Here is a 20,791-nt window from a genome sequence, read left to right on the forward strand (position 1 = left end):
TTAAGTTACTTGCCCAAAGTCACACAATAAGGCAGTAAGAAAAGGAAAGGGGTATAGTTGGGGGCAATGCAATTACCACAAGACAAATGAAATTTACCAAACTATTTGAAAAGCACATTTAAGACATTTGAAGCACAAGCAGGGAGTTAGTAAAAAAGAAAAAGAAATATAGTGTAGCGTAAGGAATGGGGAATTAGAATTAGATTCTGGGGGCATCCAGGTGGCTCAGTGAATAGAACACCAGCCCTGAAGTCAGGAGTTCAAATGTGAACTTAGACACTTAACACTTCCTGGCTGTGTGACCCTAGAGAAGTCACTTAACCCCGATTGCTTCAGGGAAAAAAGTAGAATTAGATTCTGGCTTTAAATACCAATTCCACAGTGTATCAGGCATGTGACCCTAGGCAAGCCATTGGCCCTCTCTGGCCTTCAGTTCCTTCATCATTAATTATAACATATTCCTGACTGGTGTCAAAGGTGGTTGTGAGGATAACACTGTAAAGTTTGTAAATGAAATAGAAACAAGAGAAATGTTTGTGAATGGATCCTGATCTGGGTTGATGGAATGTTCTACTATTTTTCATTTGAACAATTGAGTCATGTTATGAATTAACTTACCATTTGATCTATAGGCCACTAGTGATTTAGATAACGGCACATTTCCCAAAGAGGAGTGAAAACAAATAAAGGCCATGGCCATGGGCCACTGACCAGGTGTCCATGTCAGAGGGAAGAGTTTGCTACAGATGTCTTAGCTGAAGTCCACAAAGGCCAAAGGTTCCAGGTCCTCCTTTGGAGTACTAAACTGAGCACCATAGTCTGTGCACCTGATTCACTCCTCTGGGCCCTGAACATCTTCTCTATCCTGAGTATTCTCAAGATCACCTTTCTTTCACTTCTCTCCAGAAATACACAGAACCACGGGGCAGTGGAGAGGGGAGCACGCCCTTTGATTCACACATACTCTCTCTCCCTCCCTCCCTTGCCTCAGTCTGCCTCTCTCTCTGTCTCTCTCTCTGTCTCTCTGTCTCTCTCTCTCTCTCTCCCTCCCTCTGTCTCTTTATCTCTGTCTCTTGTCTCTCTCTGCCTCTTCCTCTCTTTGTCTTTCTCTCTGTCTCTGTATGTCTCTCCATCTCTCTGTCTGTTTCTCTTTCTTCTCTTTCTCTCTGTCTTTCTGTCTCTTTCTGTTTCTCTCCCTCTGAATGTCTCTGTCTTTGTCTCTCTCTCTCTCTCTCTCTCTCTCTCTCTCTCTCTCTCTCTCTCTCTCTCTCTCTCTCTCTCTCTCTCTCTCTCTCTCCCTCCCTCCCTCCCTCCCTCCCTCCCTCCCTCCCTCCTTCCCTCCCTCCCTCTCTCTCTCTCTCTCTCTCTCTCTCTCTCTTTTTCCCTTCACTCCCTCTGTCTCCTAGTCCCATGTAGTTTCCAGCAACAGGGGCAGAATCGTTAGTAAATATCTCATTTGCTATAAATGACACCCAAGAAATGTGAAAGCACAATTAACCGTCTTCCTGTCTTTATCTTGTTTTCAGAAGATGTGATGCTGGGATGCTGATGGCGTGAGACAACTTTCAGGCAAGAAAATAGCCACAAAGCACAAAAAAACAAAACAAAACAAAAATACAACCCAACTCAGTGAAAATACAAGAATCCTCTTTTCACGGCATCTACAAGAAGCTATTTATTTTTTCTTGTTTTTTTTTTAAAGAGAAAAAAGAAAAATTGATACATTTAAAGGAACAATACAAATGTTCTCTTCAGAAGACAATATTCAAGCATGTTCTTTTATTAAAGCATAAAGATGAGAGGACAGACTCATGCAAGCAGGATCTGGCATCAGAAGAACTGAGAAAATAAACCTCAGAGATCCTTCTTAGGAGCCTTCATGGAGAATCAACCCCCTGATAACCTTTTATGTATTCTTAAGGACCTGGGATCTTCTTTCCTGGTTTTAAACTAAGCCTTTTAGGGAATAGTGTGCGATGTACTTTTTGTTATATCAAAATACTTTTCAATATTTAATCAGCAGGGGAGGGAGTGACCACTGCTTTCTGTGTATATATTTGCTAGCTCAGCACCACATATTCCTAAGCGTCACTGAGGCATTTGTCGTCCACAGTAAAGGGGGTTGAGAGGAAGGGGACTTGAGATTCCCCTTCCTTTCTACTGCCAAGCCCGATCAAAATTTGGTCAGGTTGCATGAAACAGATATTTCCTGATCAAGATCAATTCTCAAAGACATCTCCTTCCCCAAAGGGGCTGGGGAAGGAGAGGAAGGGGATTGCATGTTGGTGATTCGCAAAACACTTAGCCAGAGAAATCAATGAAAAAGTTGGCTTCTACTTCTAAAGTAACACAAAAGATGCCCTCCATTTCACTGAGGGCTCTACTTTGCAAAAGCTACAATCCTAAGGAAAAGCAAGAGTAAGCCCCGGAAAGAGATATTGTCCCTTTAACCTACAGAATTCCCTACTTCCCATTAGTACTTAACATTTTTCACTATGTTGTGACTGCTATTATTCCGTTTAACACTAGCTAATCTGTAACTGAGGTATATGGAAACCCTCTAGATGATAAGCTTGGAAAGGTTCCAGAGTTGGCAGTTTTCTAGTGTGCACACACACACTTGGTGTGTTTTGATCCTTACAGGAGGTCCCCGTCAGCTGGTCTGCCTGCCAACTCGTTCTTGGATCAGCCTCTCACTGAGCTCCCACAAGGCCCTCGCCGTCACTTCGTTCTGGGCCTCCGCTGAAGGCAAGCAGCGACAGCAGTTGTTGAAATACATTCCTCCCAGTCCCTCCAGCTCAGGTGCCACAGCACAGTACACCGTGGTGGCGGCTCCTTGTTGCTGGAAGGCAAAGAAACAGAACAGGAATTAGGAAAAGCGATCCTGGCCTCCATAGCCTCCCGACCTCATTCAAAGGACAGCCACATTTCGCAGGCTTATGTTGAACTCAAATCACAAGGCCCTAAAAAAAATTGGGCTTACTTGGGGGGGAGAGGGAAAGAAATTCATGAACTTTCATTAAAAAGAAGCCGAAAAAAAAATAAATAAGCATAGACTCCAGAAACCAGAAACCAAGGGAAACATTTAAATATGAAAAACCAACAGGTGTATGGCGAAGGCATGGTCTTCTAAGTGAAAAGAGGTGGAAAGAGCACTATTTTTACAAGCAAAAAATACTTTTAATTTCTGCAACCTCCTGATCTAGCTAAGAATGTGATGTGATACTTGATTTTTCTAAGGCCTTCTGTCAGAATTAACCCCAGGCACTTCAATTAATGCCTATCACGTGGAGTACTTTTGGAGACGTATCACACTCCATATATCTTTGGCTTCCTACAGTACGGCAGAGGCTAATGTAACCATTCACACACACACCCCGACACACGTGCACTTAGACACACAGTGAAATAATTCTGGATTTTCAGAGACCCAATTTTCTCCTTGCCCCTGAAGCCATTTTATAAATCCCAAAGAAATGTTGCATTTGGTTGGATACATAGAAAAGGCCGGTAATTTTGTTTCCTCCCTGCTCTTCAAAATTCAGGATGCAGGGGTGAAATTGGCCCTTCTCGTTCACCTGATGGAAACCTCCCGCCGAACCAATCCAAGCTCTGATTGTGCTTGGGCACGCTGGGGGTGTATGAGGAGGAGGGAGGTCCGGTGGGTCCGGGAGCACGTTGTCGGGTCGGACAGAATGCTGTCGGACGAGTTTGTAAAGAGCGCAAAGAAATCTCCGCGCTACACGAGCGATAATTAGAAAGAATAAGCTGGGGCTCATAGGGACAGAGTACACAGCTCTAATTTAAAACCAATACATTTATCTGGCATCTTATGAGTATTTATGGATAGCGCAGGTCTAGCCGAGGTAACTAATTATGAGCTGATAGCGATCGGGATACACAGGTGGCCAAGAAAGACACAAAAGATAACTAGAGAGGAAGTCGCCAATGGAACGTTCGGAAGATGTGCTGAAAAGAGGCAGTGCTGGCTGGGGCTGCTGACATCACCGCCTCCCCCCCTTCCGCACCACCAACCAACAACTCCACCGGCCTGCCCGTCCCCCAGAGAGTTCCAGTCATGGCACATTACCGAGCTGATTGTAGATCAGGGAAGAGTCATGTGGCCATGAGAGCCTGGTGTTTGTTCAATGTGATTGGCTCCCTGTGGTTTCAACCAACCCATAGTCACTTGGAAGGCTGGGGTTCTTTGGAGGGGAACTCTATCCGGAGAAATGATGTTTCGCTAGCTTGTGGGTGGGTGGCCTTGGTCATGTTCTAACCTGCGCAAACCAGTCTGAAAAAAATGGTCAGATTCAGGCAGACCGTACGTTACTGGGAGGAACAGAGCACTGGCTGCTTGAAGTCATTTGGATTCAATAAGTAACCAACAGAATTAACCATTGTCTTTGTTTGGGGGATAGTCCTTCCCTCTGGGGGAAAGAAAACCAAACCCCAAATCAAAAACAAACAGAAGCCAGTTGTTTGACTAAATCTGTCTGTTTCTCTTTCCAATTGGAGTTTGTATGTGTGTGTGTGTGTGTGTGTGTGTGTGTGTGTGTGTGTGTGTGTGTAGACGGGGCCTCTGCCAGCCACATTTTAGTTGTCCAGAAAATGTCACTCTTTCTCCCGGTTGTAGTAGTATGTTTAATGGGAAAGTCGTCAACTATTCCTTAAAAATATAGGACTATACTAGCCCCTTTCGTCAAAGCGTTCATGATATTTCTCCATCTTTCCCTCAGAATCGTTAGGTCTACTTGACAAGAAGGGAAAGTGAGGCAAAAGCTGTATCCATGAAGGAAAAGGCAGAATTAAGGCATTTCTCCAGCTAACCTGTCAATAATCCCTTGGGTCTCAATGATCTGAAGAAACGAAATGGGTTTTCCCCAGAATCTTTGGATATTTGCCTCAGTTTTATACTTCTGCTTTGCCACTGTGAACCCAGCCCAAGAGAAGGTGAATGATCTGCCCTGTATTGTCTTATGAAGCGGTAGGGATCCATCTTGAAGCCCAAGACAAGTCCGAGGACCGCAGCGAATCTCCACACTGGCATGCAACTTGACTTGGATAGATGTTGAGTCACAGCTGAGGTTGGTTATGAGAAGAGGAAAATGTGGTGAAGCATTTTTCCCCTGGGATGAAGTTGTTTTTTAGGTATCATTTTGCTATACAAAATAGTCCACAAGAAGATTGTGGCTCATTTGCTGAAATTGTCTTTTCCTAGGAAAATGTGTCTTCACGTTGATCCCAGAAGCAGGTGGTTAGGAAGTATTTTGTTCTCATCATCTGACATCAACAACACTCAACGTTTATTCATCACAAGTGGCATTTGGCAACCATACCTCAATCCTAAACTCTGAAAATGCTTCATTAGATTGGATTGGCTGATTGGTTCATTACACTATTTGCTTGGGGTGAAACACAACTTTAATTACTTCACAAGAGGCTTTTGGGGGGGGGGTAGGAAACCACAGGATGTTGTCATCTGAGAGCAAAGGACTACCCCAGGACTGTCTGCATTCAGCTGGCAGAGGGTCATAATCTGATTGGCAAATACCCCTAAAGGGAATGGTCTCCTCCTTCAGACTGTGTTTGGCAACTTCAGGAAAGAAATGGCCATTTGGTATTCAATGTGCCATTGGTTCAGCTTCTCTACAGATGTTCCTTTGGCTGCATTTGTAGCATCTTCTGAACAACAGCTTTATACAATCCGACATTATGACAGTCCAATAACAAGTTTTAATTTTTTTGCTCATCAGCTTTCCGGTTCACATATCATCAGCATAAGACAGAATGGGATGTCAGGGCATCTCATTAAGAAACAATTCCATGCTACTGATAAAAGAAAAACCATTCTTAAACTGATAAAAAAAAAAAAAAAATCACTAAAAAAATAAATAAATAAAGCAGAGCACTTTAATCACTGATGAATGACTTTCAATGCTAAGCAGTTTGTGGCATGTCAGTTGGGGATTCTGAAAAGATGAAAGCCCCATAGAAAAGAATTAATGTTAACAACTTTGTTAGAAATTCCCTCAAACAACAGGCTTGTCAGACGTCACCACTGCTTGCTGATCATTGTGATTAAAAAATAAAAATAGTTAGCATATAAATAATGATTAGAGCTATGGGTTCTCCCACAAACATTGGTTTTAATGTTTTGCTTTAAAAAGAAAATTATCTGGCTTGTCATTTGCGCGAGGTTGCTAATCACTAGAGCTGAGGTCAAATATCTTTAACCTGTAACAAAGGCAGTGCATTTGGAAGATGGATACAAAGGATCCCGAATTTCTGGGAAGCCCAGCTGAATCTTTAATCATGTCTGAATGCCATTTCCGATCCAGTCAAACATTTGCAAGCTGCCAGAGGAGGGCCAGGCCATCAATCTTGATAGTGTATGTAAAATTACCCAGGATTCTTGTTCTGGATTAAGTTAAGAGTGTCTTGGTAATAAGGGTTCATCATTCTCTTTCACAAATCATTTGTCAGATGTGCGGTACAATCTGAGCCCACAGAAGGGTGGCTGGAGGAAGCAGTTGCTGTTTATTTATGGTGAGAGCACAAAGACCTAAATTATCTGTCCTTCCAAAATCCTTTGTTGGGAGGAAAATGTTAAACAGTGGCTTTTCATTGGAATTTATTTGATAACTGCTAGCTATCAATTTGTCGCTGTCGCCATCGAATACAAATGAGCATCAAATATCTTAAAGGTAAAAGGAAAGGGATTTCTGGTGTATAGTATATGGTTGCAAAAGTGACATCTCGATCTCCGTAATGCATCTGTTAGTATTTGGAGATGATCCTTGCATACTTAATAAGAAGACATGTTACACAATTTAGTTTTTCATTTTGGATTTATCTATTTTCAAATGCATGTATCTTTGTACAGATTAGATTCCTGTTTAGAAACAGGTCAAAGTCCACCACACTGAAGACTAGCTTCAGATCCGTGGTGGATCCTGAGATTTGGGCAGGGCCAGAGATGAGCCATCACAGCTTGCATGGCCACACAATGCCAATTGCATCAAGTTCTCCAAAGAGTATTTTCCACAAGGAAAAGTGGGAAGATGTGTTTGGAAGATGTGTGGACCCCAAGGACTACCATGAAGAGTGATACTTGAGAGGAGAGCCCCGATGGGCTGCCCAGCTCTACCCCAGCGCTCCCAGGAGCCTAGTGGAAGAAGGAGGAGGACTGAACTCCACAGAGGCAGGTCTGCCATGTGCTTTATTCACAGTCTGGGCACTTTTGTTGTTATTCATCTCAGGTCTATTAGGCAAAGCAAACACTTTCCAAATGCAAAAACAGCCGCTAATCCAGTGGTATTGTGAACACGCCACATAGAGCGGAATAATTTATTATTACCCAGCAGTGGAGGAGATGAGGTAATAAGAGTGCATTCCACACCGTGGAATGAATGGCCATGTCCCCGCCCTCTCCATCTCTCCATGTCCTCCAATAACACTTCTGCAAGAGGGTGTAAAATCACTCTTCTGGAAAGGGGCCACTCCAGGTTTCCCAGCTTCTTTGTGGGCCTCTCAGCAACTGCTAGGGATCAATTCCACAGGAAACAGTTACTTTAAAATCCCTTGTTTTGAACAAACAGCGTAAAAGCAAACACTTCCAAAAGCCTATTTATTCTCAGCTCACTGTGGGAGGACCGACAACCTCAAAATGGACTGAATTGGAAAATTTTCCATTAGCTAATGACAAAATTCAGTCCTCATGGAAATGAAGCTGCTCTACAGCCTTCTGAACCGGCATTGGAGCTGATATATAAAGAGATTGTCCCTCACCAGCAATTAATTGGGGGAGCTGGGTGTGTTCATTCACTGCATTCATTCAGTGTTGATTAAATGCCTGCTCTATTCAGAATTTAGTCATTCAATAAGTCACTGAGCGTTTAGTAAGCACCTACTAAGTGTGGACCGCTATACTAGGCACTGGGGGAAACACAACAGTAAATAATAAAGAAGACACAATCTCTGCCCTCCCAGTGTTCTATGTAGTAGAGAAAGAGACAGGGTTTAAAGCAGACGTTAACATTAAAGCTCATCTGGACCAACTTAATTATTTGAGAGAGGAGGAGACTATGGTCCAGAGAAAGAAAATGCCATGCTTGTGGCCACAGAGATGGTAAATAGCATTGTTAGGATTTGAACCCAGGTCTTGCCTTTCACTCTATTTTTGTTTTTCCTTTGTCTGAGGAATCTAGTTTAGGGTCTCTTTGAGAAGACTCTAGGTTTTGGTATTTTTTGTGATTTGGGGAAATCCCTATTCTCTCTCAGGAATCACAATTTCCTCTATCAAATGAGGGCAATTAGAAGAGAGGACCTCTAAAATCCTTTCTAGTCAAACTCCTTCACTTCTAACTCTAGGTAAGGAGCACAGGATAGTTTCCTTTTGACCTAATCTGGTAGATACCTCTAAACACCCTCACTCTACACTCACTCAGCTATGGCCACCTAATAAATACCTAAGACAGTCCCTTGTCCTCAGAAAGCTCACATTCTATTGCAGGATCTTACATTTCATCCATTATTCAGCTTCATCATCTCTGTAGGTACCTGAATACAAGAACTGAGGGGCTTAATGCTTAGCAATTCTGTTTTCATCCTAAAAGCAAGACTGTTAACACATCCCACCACATTTTAATTCCTGTGTATATGACTGTGATATCCTGGGAGTCATTCTGTAAGTTGGATGATCTTTCTACTTTATGGCCAAGCTGGCATCTCTGTCTCTCATTAACGCGTACTAATTAAGGCATAAGCTTTCTCATACTATTCTCCCATCTCCTCTCCCATATTCCTCTTGAGACGACAGTATTTGTTCCATCCAGATACAGACTACAAAAAGTATAACTCTCTTTAGGTGAGCAAGGTGACGTGGAGATTGTCCTTTGGTGGCTTGATGAACCAGCTAAACTGACATTACATCCATTTGGATGAACAAGAATGAAGGTCCAGCCCTGCCAGAGATGAGCTAAGAGCAAATGACCTTTAGATGATGAAATAGCACCTGCAGCAAAATGTCAACTCCAAAGTCCAGCTTCCTCCCTGAACAAAAAAATCTAACTTAAACTTGTTCCCTGGCCACAGACTTGTTTGAAGGATAAACAGAACCATATCAAAATCATGGGTTTCTCCACGATGTGCCCAAAAAGTCAGTACTTAGCCAGGGGTGTAATGGAGTGCAACCTTTCCAGGGATAACTGAAGATGTGGTCTATCTGGTCTGCTTATTTCCTGTCTTTTTTTCTCTCCCAGTTAATTCCTGACAATAGTTGACTACAGAGATGCCCCTCTCCCCTCTCTCAATCAACTACTGCAAATCTTTTTCAGGTTGGTTTGAAGAGACTTTCTCCATGGCCCTCGAGAGCTTTGTAAGTGTAGTAATTTATTCTACATATATATATATATATATATATATATATATATATATATATATATATATATATATATATATATATATATATATATATATATGTGTATATATATATATATATATATATATATATATATACACATATATATACATACATACTGTGTATATGGCTGAAGCAACACATTCTCTTTAAGTGGGAAAAAAGGAATTCATATAAGAATTTTCAACTATTGAAGCATTAAAATATGGTGATAGTGAGAAGTCACCTTAAAATAGTGTTCTGGTTTTTACCCATAAAGGAGAAAATGTTTCCATTGCAATAAATGCATTTTGATAATACATTATAATATTTGTGCTATGCAATAAACAAGCAATCTGTTCTTGGGAATGGAAAGAGATTCAAGGGCTCTGGAACCTGGAGATCACCATGCAGCCAAATTCCCCTTCCACATTCTAAGCTGGGAACTGACCCCATGCAAAGAACTGATGAGAATTGTGGAGAACTGCTCTCAGGGAAGAAGGGGTCAAAGGTGGCGGACAAGCAGCCTATCTCCCTCTCACTTCAGGTGGAGGCGAGCTGAGCTTGAAGGATCTCAGCAGCCAACCTGCTCAAAAACTGTGAAGAACCAACTGGTTTGGTCAATGATTCTGGGGGCAGGGATATACCTGAAACTGTCTTTTATCTTGATCTGCACATCCTCTTTTCTCCCAGAATCTCACAAATGATTTCGATCCCCATCTGGATCTCTAATTTCCATAGTTCCAAATATCTGTGTAAATATCATTTCTCAAAGTTGGATGGAATGGAGTTTGCCTCTAAAAATGGATCTGTTTTTAGAAAACATTTGTCTTCTTTAAACTCTGCATATTCCACAGCATACTGGGCTCTGGATCAATGGCTGTTGAATCTGTTTGTTGATTTTTTTCGAGAATCTGTGGGAGCACTTCTCCAACTGAATCCAGCCAAAGTTTGGGGAGAAGTCAGGGAAAAGGAGAGGCAAGAGTTCTCTGTTACTATGTCTCTGGAAATATTCCACAGAAATCTACCCAGATGTAAACAGATTTCAGGCACAGAAACTTTGTAGATAGGAACTTGGAGAGAGTGAAACTGAATTCTTAGAGAAGTAGTAAATTTATGAACAAGTATGTGGTCTAGTGACTCCTTTTTCTGTAGTAAAATTGAATAGCCAATATAGTTAAACTGTATAGTACTCTGGGCAAACGACCTTGGCAGAATTTCAGGGCTGTGTCTCCACGTAGTAGTGTCTAATTTTTTTTTTCTAAAAATTCTCCCTCTTCCTCCACTCCACAATTTTAGATTGCCCTGATCTGTCTCACCTTGCCTTGGCTTTGCCAATGTCCTCTTATTGTCTCTGGGGTTGTTATAACTGGTGACCAGCTCATTCTTTTCTCAGTGGTACCCTCACCCCTACCACAAAAAAGGACAGAAAGGATGGATTTTGACGACCTGGGGATATTTTAAAGCCCTCATTCTCCTGCTCATTAGCACTTTCCAGAGACGTGAAGAATAGTAGTGGTTTGGACTCAAAGACTAAAATATCCCTCTTCTCCAGCAGTGTTCAAGATACCCAGTGCCGGTGAGATGGTAACTTGATTTCATAGCAGAGGGTGTCATTTCTTTTCTAACAGAATCCACATGGGGTGGATTGAAAGTCATGCTGGGAATGACGGTCATGTTGAGATGTCTGATTTTCTCAACCTCATTCAGCAATGAAGAGAACAGGAACTCAACATGGAGCTACAATCACTCTCCCACCACACTGGAAAACTTCATTTAGGAGGCAAAGAAAAATGTTCAGTGGAGACTGTGGAGACAGTGCCACATTTGTAAGAAAAAAAGAATTTGTGAGATGAAGAATTTCTGTATTTAACTTGTGTTCACTTGGAACATTTAATATTTTGACTCTGTATCTTATTCAAGTTCTGTTTTGCTTAGCATTATATACTGTATATAAATGTATGCATACATATATACCGTATATATTCATATAGACTTTTAATATTATTACCTTACTAAACTAATGATTTTAATTTAGACATAATATTGCAAAGAATAGCCTCATAACGCAGCTAAAACCGACCGCTTACTTCTGCCCTTTGGGCTGACTACAGCCTTGCTGTGGCTTTCACAGAAAAACAAGCCACAGCAGAGGGTTTCTGATAGGGGAAGCTTTTAGGGCAGAAATCCACCAAGTGGTTTGTTTAGAGTTTTAAAGCTAATGGCTACTTTTCATCTGCTGAAATGGACACCTCGGTACCTATAATACATTGGAAAAACCACAGGGTGTTCTGATGGGGCCATAGCGGGCTAAGAATTAACATTTAACTCTGTCTTCCAGACACTGATTAAGGGAATGTATTTTGCAATAATACCCATCTAGTAAGCAGGCCTCTAATGACCGGACTTCGTGCTCTAAACCGAGCACTTCTGTGTAATGTCCGTGTGATGTTCATAGATAGCCGGTTATAAAGTGAGGTCTGCTAGGGTGTCTTTCAGGCTTAAAGACACCGGTCTTGTTAATATTTCATTTAGAACACACTGTAGCGAGAGTCTCATTTATATTATGTCCATAATTAATGGTGATAGCTTAGGCACTGCCTTTCCAAGGAGAGATCTCTGTATGCTGGTCGATGGATAATGAGAAACAATAGATATTTCATTCACCAGCAGCTTGTCGCTAGTTAGTAGAAAATTGTCGTGTGTACTGTTGCTTTAATTGCCAAGGTAAATACTGCTGCCGCTTTAGTGAACATGTTAAAGCACTTGATGCAAATAGACTAGAAACAAAACAAACAAAAAAAATGTCTTTTAATCATGCTATTCCTAGCATAGAAGCAACAAAGGTATGTCTTAAAAACCTTTCCGTTCTATCATGCAAATATGATCTCAATATGCATGCACTGATGGTCCCCCACCTGTATTTTAGGGGACACAATTATGCTGCCTTTCTCTTCTCCTCTGTAGACTGTAAATACCTGTAGATCTCTTTCTCTGGTTTCCCTGATGTAAATAGATGTAAATATTCCTAAGCTATGCATGTTGACATTCTAGGCAATTTCAGGTACTTTTATAAGCCAAGGCATGGACTCAAACTGGTTTGTTAAAAAACAAAAACAAAAAACAAAACTCTCAAAACTTACTCAAAATTAAAGGTTTCTTACTAGACTTGTGGTTTCCGTTTCTCTCACGGTTTTCTTTGGGTAACCGGGGTCTGCCTTGACAAAAAGAGCCAGCTTTAGGAGGGTTCTAATCTTCACTCTGGCACTGATCTCTCCCCTTCCCCAAGTGAAACATACCACCAACTTGAGAGAACCCTAATCCCAGGGGGATACGGTTTGCTTTGATTTTGTCATCTGTAAAATGGGGTTCCCATTCCCAGGGTTATTATGTAGATTGTCTTGCTCATACTCAGCTAACAATTGTTAGCTATTTTTCTTAATGGTATTATTATAAATATTTCAGATTCTTCATTTGAAAAATGAGAGGTTAGACTTTCTCATCCCTAAAAAAATCCTCCAGCCCTGTGATTATTTTATACATAGTATAGTATATATTATATATAATATTAGTAATATTATTTTGTTATTAATGGCACAAAAGGCCTCCCCTGATGATTCTGAATTTTCAAAGGTTGTCTTCAGGGAATCCAGGCTCTATCAGATCCCATCAAACTGTAAAGATTATCTAAAGGCTATGGGTCTGCGCTCCAAGGACCAACCTAACCAGATACAGAGAGTTTCATCCCAAGCCAAATGAATCCATCAAACAACATGTATTTAACATGTACTTGCTGCATATGTTCTAGGCAACACTACTTAGTGCTGAATATACAAAGATAAAAATAAAACAGCCTTTGCCCTCTAGGATCCAAAACTTCAATAATAATGAAATTTGAATGGCCCATGAAAACAAATAAGCATAAATACAAACTAGTCCCTAGGTTTGTGCAGTCTCTTTATGATATTGTGGCAGCAGAACATAATGGGGCAACAAGAGCTGAGAATTATGGGGCTCTTGGGTTATCTCCAGGGCAATATGGACAACAATGGCACATGAGGGAAAGCTTTGGAGGGCTGAGATGGGGCCACAGAAATGAACACAGATTTCTATCTAAGTCCTAAGAATAGGAATGGTTTGAATCCTATAGCACTTTAAGGTTTAGAAACCACAACTATTTCCTAACAAAAACCCTCTGAGGTAAGTAGCACAAGAATTATTATCCTCATTTAAGCAAGTCTCAGAGAGAAGTTAAGACACCTCTACAAACACAACCTTAGTAAGTGGTGGGTCCAGGATTCTGCAGCATACTTAGTAATCCTAGATTTTTAAAGGAAGAGGCCTTAGAGTCCACATCCCTCATTTTTAAAGTTGAGGAAAATGGCACTTCAGAGAGGCTAACAATGACATGGCCAGAATCACACTGTTAGCAAATGTCAGAGGTAGAAATGGACTCCAGGTTGTGGTTTATTTATTTTTTATTTTTTGGCTCCAAGCCCAGTACTCTCTCAATGCCATATTCATTCAAAAATTAAACCAGCTGAAATTCTTTTTTTAATTTTTGTTTTGGCTAGGCAGGGTTACGTGACTTGCCCAGGGTCACACAGCTAGTATTAAGTGTCTCAGACCAGATTTGAACTTGGATCCTCCCGACTTCAGGGTTGGTGCTCTATTCACTGTATTATCTAGCTTCTCCCCAGCTGAAATTCTAACACAGGTCTTCTGGGCCAGGCATGCCGATCTTTCCATTGGCATAGCAAGAACTCACATGGCTGAATTGCTTAAGAAAGCACTTAAATACCGTGAGGGCAACAGAGCAGGTGTTCTTCCCACCAAAGATGGAGAAATTGAAAATTCCAGGTGGGAAGTGACTTGCCCATGGTCACAGAGGTGGCCAGCAATAAAACCAAGAGGCCAAATTGGGACTTCTGAGCTCAAATATCAAGATCTCCCCACTATACACTATCTCCTGGCAGATCACTCTCAGATCTGCACTGCTTCATTCATTAGCTCATAGAACTCTAGCGCTGAAAGGGACTGCTGGTGAGGAAATGAGAGTTCTGAAAGCAGAAACAATTACCCTTCAGTCGCACAGTGAAGTAGTGAATTAATGGGACCAGAATCCTGAACCCCAGCCTCAGGACCCTGTGTCTCTTCCAGCACAGTCCTGTGCCTGGCACTGAACTGATGCCCTCAACCCTTAGCCTTCCTCAAAGCACCCATCTTTCCCCTTTTAGTATGTTTATGAGTTTGATAGACTGGAAAAATAACCTGATAAATGGTTTGATAAATTCCCCATCTCTTTCTTGCAAATATTCTACACTGTGACTGTAGAAGCCATTCAATTGTAGGGAGGGGAACAAAAATGAAATTACCTGAGTTTATAGATCAAGCTGTCTTCCATAGACAAATTTCATTGCCAGGTTTCAATTTAGTTATCTTTTGTTTTCATAAATGGGTACTGAGGAGCGGAGTAAAGAAAACTCTAGCCGACAGCTCACCCTCCTCATTGAAGTGAAAAAGGTAGTTTTGCTTTCTGTAGCTATGGAAACCAAATGCCATGCAAACTTTTTAATGGCTGGAGAACTGCGCTGCTATTTGAAGATTCTCTTCCCAAGTACGGTCTTTCAGTATAAATACATTAATTGACAGTCCCCTTCACGACTTTGTCTTGAAGTTTCCAAACTTAATTTGATGGCTCAGGAGGCTCTCCAGAGCCCTTGAAGATACTGTGAAGATGGGTATTTAAAAAGCTGAGCTGACATGAGCATCCTGTGAAACTCAAACTGCACTCTCTCTAATAGAGAGCCAAGAAAATGGCTCTTTTCCCCATTAGCCTTCCACAAATAAAGCCTATTTCATTCACCTTGGAAGGGGAGGGCCTGTTTTAACCTCCATGGAACAGGAATCAATATCTGCATCTCCTGTGCTAGTGAGGTAGTGAAGGAAGATCCATGTGGGTAGGATAGATTTGAGTCTCTGCCAGGTGGGAGGATGTAGAGGAGGAAATGGGCAGACCACTGGGGCAGCCACTCCTTCACTCAGGGGATTGATCCTATCCGGGGCAGCAGGCCAGTTGGTGGTCACTTTTTCTACTCCTCCACAGCTTCTCAGATCTCACTTTCAGAAGGCATCCAGCTCATCATCCACTTCAATTTCTATCTCCCCATCTCCATCCCAAGGGTCCCTGGTTTCTTATTATTCTTGTATCAGTGACAATGAAGAATGGTTGGATAGATTTTGATTCATGATTTCCTAGGCTTCTGACTAAACAATAAAGCTACTCTTTCCCATTCTTCTTTCTTATGAGCTAAAAACCCAGAAATCAATTCTTTGAACAATGATGTTAAGGTGTAGGGATTTACACAAGTCACTTATCCAAGTTTAAAAAAAAAAAAAATTGAAGCAACTCTTCTCCAAGTGGAACAGTGATCCTTCAGATCCCCTTCCTATTCCTCAAAACATATCAGTCTTAGCACCCTTTCTTTACTCTTTTCTTTCTGTCACAGAAAAAAGAGGTAACTCTACCCCTCACTAAGATCAACACCTCTATTTGTATCTTTGATCCCATTCCATCAGATTTCCTCTAGGATTTTGTTCAGGAAGTCAACTAGTGACTCTCAAATCTCTAGTCTCAACCATTTTTCAGAATTCACTTCCTGTATCTCCAACTATAAGATATGTTTGCCTTAATGTCTAGTCAGCACCTCTGGATTCATTGAATATTAGAGGAAGGATTTCAGCAGCTATCTTGTCCAACTTGTCACTGACCAAGAATCCCTTCTATGATAACCCTGAGAAGTAGTCATATAGTCTCCACTAGAAGACTTCTACTAATAAGGAACCTCTGCACCAAAGTAGCTCATTCCACTTTTGGATATTTCTAATTGATAGAAATGTTGGTTTTTGTTACATTGAGTCAAATTTTGCTTCTCTGTAACTTTAACTGGAATCAGGATGGCACAATGGAAAGGCAATTGTTGACTAGTCAGAGGATCTGGTTGTCTCTGATTAGTACTTACATCTCTCAGGCAAGTTATTTATCCTTTCCAGAACTCTGCTGCCTTATTTGTACAATGAGGAACTACATGGCCTATGAGTTCCCTCACATCTTCATATCTGTAACCCTTTAATGCTTCTGGTGCCAATAAGAACAAAGTTTAGTGTTTTTCCACAAGACAGACCTTCAAATACTGAGAGATTGCTTCCTAGGTCTCCTACCCTATCTATGTCTTTCATTTTCTGGGTTAAATAGCATTGATTCCTTCAACAGATCCTCCTTTGGGGATCTTGAGATTCTCTTCCTATCCTTCTTAACTCTGCTCTGGCTACCGATGTCCTTCCGAAACTGTGGTGTCAATCACTGAATGAAATCCTTCAGGGCCTCCTATGTTCTGAACACTATGCCAGCCTCAACCAAACCTCAGATTCCTGGTATTATCCAGCTAACATATCACATCATTCCCTAATAGTAAGCTTCCAGGACACTAAATCCCTAGATTTTCCAAAAGAACTATTGCCTCACTACCTTTCCATATTGCTACCATAGTAATGGTAATAAATGACATCTATGTCAACTTTAAAGGTTACAGAGCACTTTATATACATTACCTGGAATTTCCCGGGAGCCTTGTGAGTTAGGTACTATGGGTATTTGCAAAATTGATTTTTTTAAATCTAAGTCTTAAACTATACATTTGTCTCTATTAGAATTTGTTTGATTAGACTCAGCATGTGACTCTAGCTTGTTGAGGCCTTTTTGGATTCATACTTTGTCACCCAATAGGTTAGCTCTCCCTCCAAAAGGGAGCTTTGTGTCATCTGAAAATACGAGAAGCATGCCATCTAAATCTTTACCCATCCCATTGATTAAAAAAAGTATTACTTAGATAGGACTGCCAACAGATCCTTGCTATATTCTTCTAGACATCTCCAGCTAAACATGACCAATCTTTGGGACTGGTTTTCAACTAGTTCCTTTATAGGTTTAACTTTTAGTAATTCTTTCTCATAAACACAAAGATCTAGATAAACCAGATTCCCTTCATTCCCCAAATACTCTTTATTTAAATGACTTTATGCCCTTGATCAAGTTGAATCTGGGATGTTTTCCCTTTCCCTTCTCATCATTTGAATTCTGAGCATCCTTTAAAACTCAACTCAGTGCCACCACCTCTGGGAAATTTTCCCTAATTCCTTCCATTCCAATATTTCCTACAATCCTCCATAGCTCTTAGAACCTTTCTTTTGATAAAATATTTGTATTTTATTATATAATTGTTATATTGTCATGCATATTTGTGTATATGTTATAATCTACTGCTAAAATGTAAATCCTATGACATCAAGGACCATGTCTAAATAATCATTTCATTTCTTAAAGTGCCTATCACAGTGCTTTGCACATAGTAAGTATGTGATAAACGGTCATAGAATTAATGAATGAATTCTTCTTCCCAATTCCCATGTCAGAAAAAAAAAAGGCTAGTACCTTCCCATGTCAGAGTTCTTTCATTATTAAACTAATATGGAACCTTAATTTCTACAGAACAAACAATCCTCATCTCTTTATATTTTCACAGAACAAATCAATCAATAAGCATTTATTAAGCACCAAATACATGACAGTCACTAAGCTAAGTCCTAGAATCACAATGAGGGTTGGAAGAAAAAAATCCAATGAGCATCCAACCTAACCCATGCCTTACTAAGAAGCCCCTCTAAAATATATTTCACAAGAGGTCAGATTTCCTGTTTAAGAATATCCAGTGAGAGCAAGTTCACTACATTCCTGGAATAATCTATCCTACTTTTGTCTAGCTCTGATAATTACGAAGTTTTTGCTTATATTTACCTCAAAGTGGCACCAAATAGAAATACAATCCTTGTCATCAGATACTTTTCTGCCCTAAGTGTCTTCTTCTCCAGGCTAAATGTGGGACAGGTTTGATTAGGTCTAGAAATTATTTTGTTGGGGTTTTTTAGTCAAAAAATTCTCTGATTCTATCAGCCACATTTTAGGGGAAGAAAAGGCAGAGATGTTTTGTGGGTGTCTGAAAAATATATGTTCTCCTAAACACTGAAGTCTATTACAATCTGGCTGCCACATAGGATTTCTCTTCTTATAACAAACAAATAAAGCACCACACAGACAATCCCAATGACAGGGTAGATAAGTAGAATATGTGGATTTCTTCCAATAATAAACCCATTCGGTAACCATTGTACCCTACAGATTACTATGTTGACTCTTCTCTGAGCCAGAAGCCAAGGTCCTGGCAAAGGATACATCTTTGTTTATCATCAACAACCTCTACTACTGTGAGTGTGTGAGGTATCTGGGGGTAAGGCCTGGCTATCATGAGCACACAAGCACAGCCAGAAAACACACACACACACACACACACACACACACACACACACACACACACACACACACACAAGAGAACCACAGTTATAAGAACAAGGTGGATATTCATTGTTTCTCCTTCTGGTAGCTCAACCAGGTTGGAAATATTTGCAACCTCTAGTAGAAAGACCACTGGATATGGCTCACCTGATGACCTTAGTTCAAATACTGGCTCACATGATTTAATGGAAATGTAGACTTTGGTGAGTCCCTTCTCCCTAGGTTTTAATTTTCTCTTCTGCATAATGAGAAGATTGGACTAGATCAACTCATAGGTTCCTTCCAACTTGAAATCTTGTGATCCAGTGATAACTGGTTGCCATTTGAGAACAAAACGATTCAGAATAATTTATTCAATCTCATAAGCAGGATTAATGCCAAAAGTGACAACATTTTTGAAGATCCCAAAATTCAGAGCTGCACCTCAGGCATTCCAATCAATGTATTAGCAGCAAGTACAGAGATAGATGAAAGATAAGTAGATGGATGGATAGCTAAATGATAGAAAGCAAGATGGTAGATAAATAAATGATAGAAGTAGGGATAATAGATGGCAGACAATAAATGCAGAGAGAGAGACAGAAACAGTGAGAGAGATACATAGAGAAAGAGATAAATATAAACAGAGAGGAGAGAGAATAAAAGAGACAGAAAGACAAAAAGAGAGAAAGAGTGAGTAAAAGAAAGATAAAAAAGGAGACATCCAGATAGAGACAGAGAGAGAGAAACTGTGAGGGACACATTGAGAAAGAAAAACTATAAAGAGAGAGGAGAGAGAGAAAATAAGAGAAAAGGAAAAAGAGAAAGAATGAGTAAAATAAAAATAAGAGAGGAAAGAGAGAGAAAGAGAAAGACAGATAGAGGGACAGAGACAGAAACAGTGAGAGACACATTGAGAAAGAGTGAGATAAATATAGAGAGGAGAGAGAATAAGAGAAAAGGAAAGAGAAAAAGAGTGAGTGAAAGAAAGATAAAACAGAAAAGAAAGACAGACAGACAGAGACGGAGAGAAGGAGAGAGAGACAGAAACAGTGAGAGACACATTGAGAAAGAGTGAGATAAATATAAAGAGAGAGGAGATAGATAGAATAAGAGAGAAGGAGAGAGTGAGTGAAAGAAAGAGAAAGAGAAAAATAGATACAGAGGCAAAAGGACAGAGAGACAGAAACAGTGAGAGACATTGAGAAAGAGTGAGATAAATATAAAGGAGAGAGACTAAGAGAGAAGGAAAGAATAAATGAAAGATAAGAGAGGAAAGAGATCAAGAGACACAGAGATAGAGACAAAAACAGCAAGAGATATATTGAGAAAGAATGAGATAATTAAAAAGAGAGAGGAGAGAGAATAAGAGAGAAGGAAAGAGAGAGTGAGTGAAAGAAAGATAAGAGGAAAGTGAGAGAGAACCCACACATATATTTGTTAAGTGCTTACTATGTGCCAGACATTGTTTTAAGGGCTGGGAATACAAAAACCAAAAACAAACCTAAAAGAGTCCCTAGTCTAAAATAACTCACATTCTAACAAGGAAAGACAAAATGTAAAGGGGACCTGGTTATAATGAAGACCTACATTGAAGTCAGCCCACTCACTACCTCTTGAGGTAGACCATTCCAACTTGTAGCAGTTCTCTTTTTCAGGAAACAGATGCCCACATCTCTTCACTTCAAGACTCAGAAATGAAAGCAGTCTTGAGCACTGCATCTCTTCTCATGAAAAGGCACAGATCCAGAGCTCTCCTCTTCTCCCGCCCCAGTGGGCTTGCATAGACAAAGGGAAGTGGGGAATTGAGCGATTACATGGCAGACTTAATGCCTAGAGATGTCCAAACCACAGAAGGCCAGTCAAAATTTGACATTTTCCACAACAGCTGGAAGCTTGGGATCAAATGTATCCAGATAAACAAGATAAGGAGTTTCTCACACTGCTTAGTGGCAAAACTGAAAGGATAATAGTGATTGGGTCTTCTTACCATGCAACCAGAG

General features: G+C 40.5%; 2 protein-coding genes across 3 annotated transcripts in view; one reads left to right on the plus strand and one right to left on the minus strand.

The window, feature by feature from the left end:
- MAF (MAF bZIP transcription factor) overlaps positions 1-1,632 on the plus strand; it is a 477,168-nt gene extending 475,536 nt beyond the window's left edge. The window contains exon 3 of one of the 2 annotated variants that reach the window (XM_074282489.1): positions 1,527-1,632. The gene's annotated coding sequence lies outside the window, so the exon portion shown is untranslated. The remainder of the gene's footprint in view (positions 1-1,526) is intronic. The other variant, XM_074282491.1, reaches the window with a different exon arrangement.
- A 12-nt stretch (positions 1,633-1,644) lies between these two features.
- WWOX (WW domain containing oxidoreductase) overlaps positions 1,645-20,791 on the minus strand; it is a 1,143,641-nt gene continuing 1,124,494 nt past the window's right edge. Inside the window, exon 9 of the mRNA XM_074282484.1 lies at positions 1,645-2,842. Within this exon, the coding sequence (XP_074138585.1) occupies positions 2,654-2,842 (189 nt within the window). The 3' untranslated portion in view covers positions 1,645-2,653. The remainder of the gene's footprint in view (positions 2,843-20,791) is intronic.

This window comes from Sminthopsis crassicaudata, chromosome 1, assembly GCF_048593235.1.
Source record: "Sminthopsis crassicaudata isolate SCR6 chromosome 1, ASM4859323v1, whole genome shotgun sequence".
Lineage (NCBI taxonomy): Eukaryota > Metazoa > Chordata > Mammalia > Dasyuromorphia > Dasyuridae > Sminthopsis > Sminthopsis crassicaudata.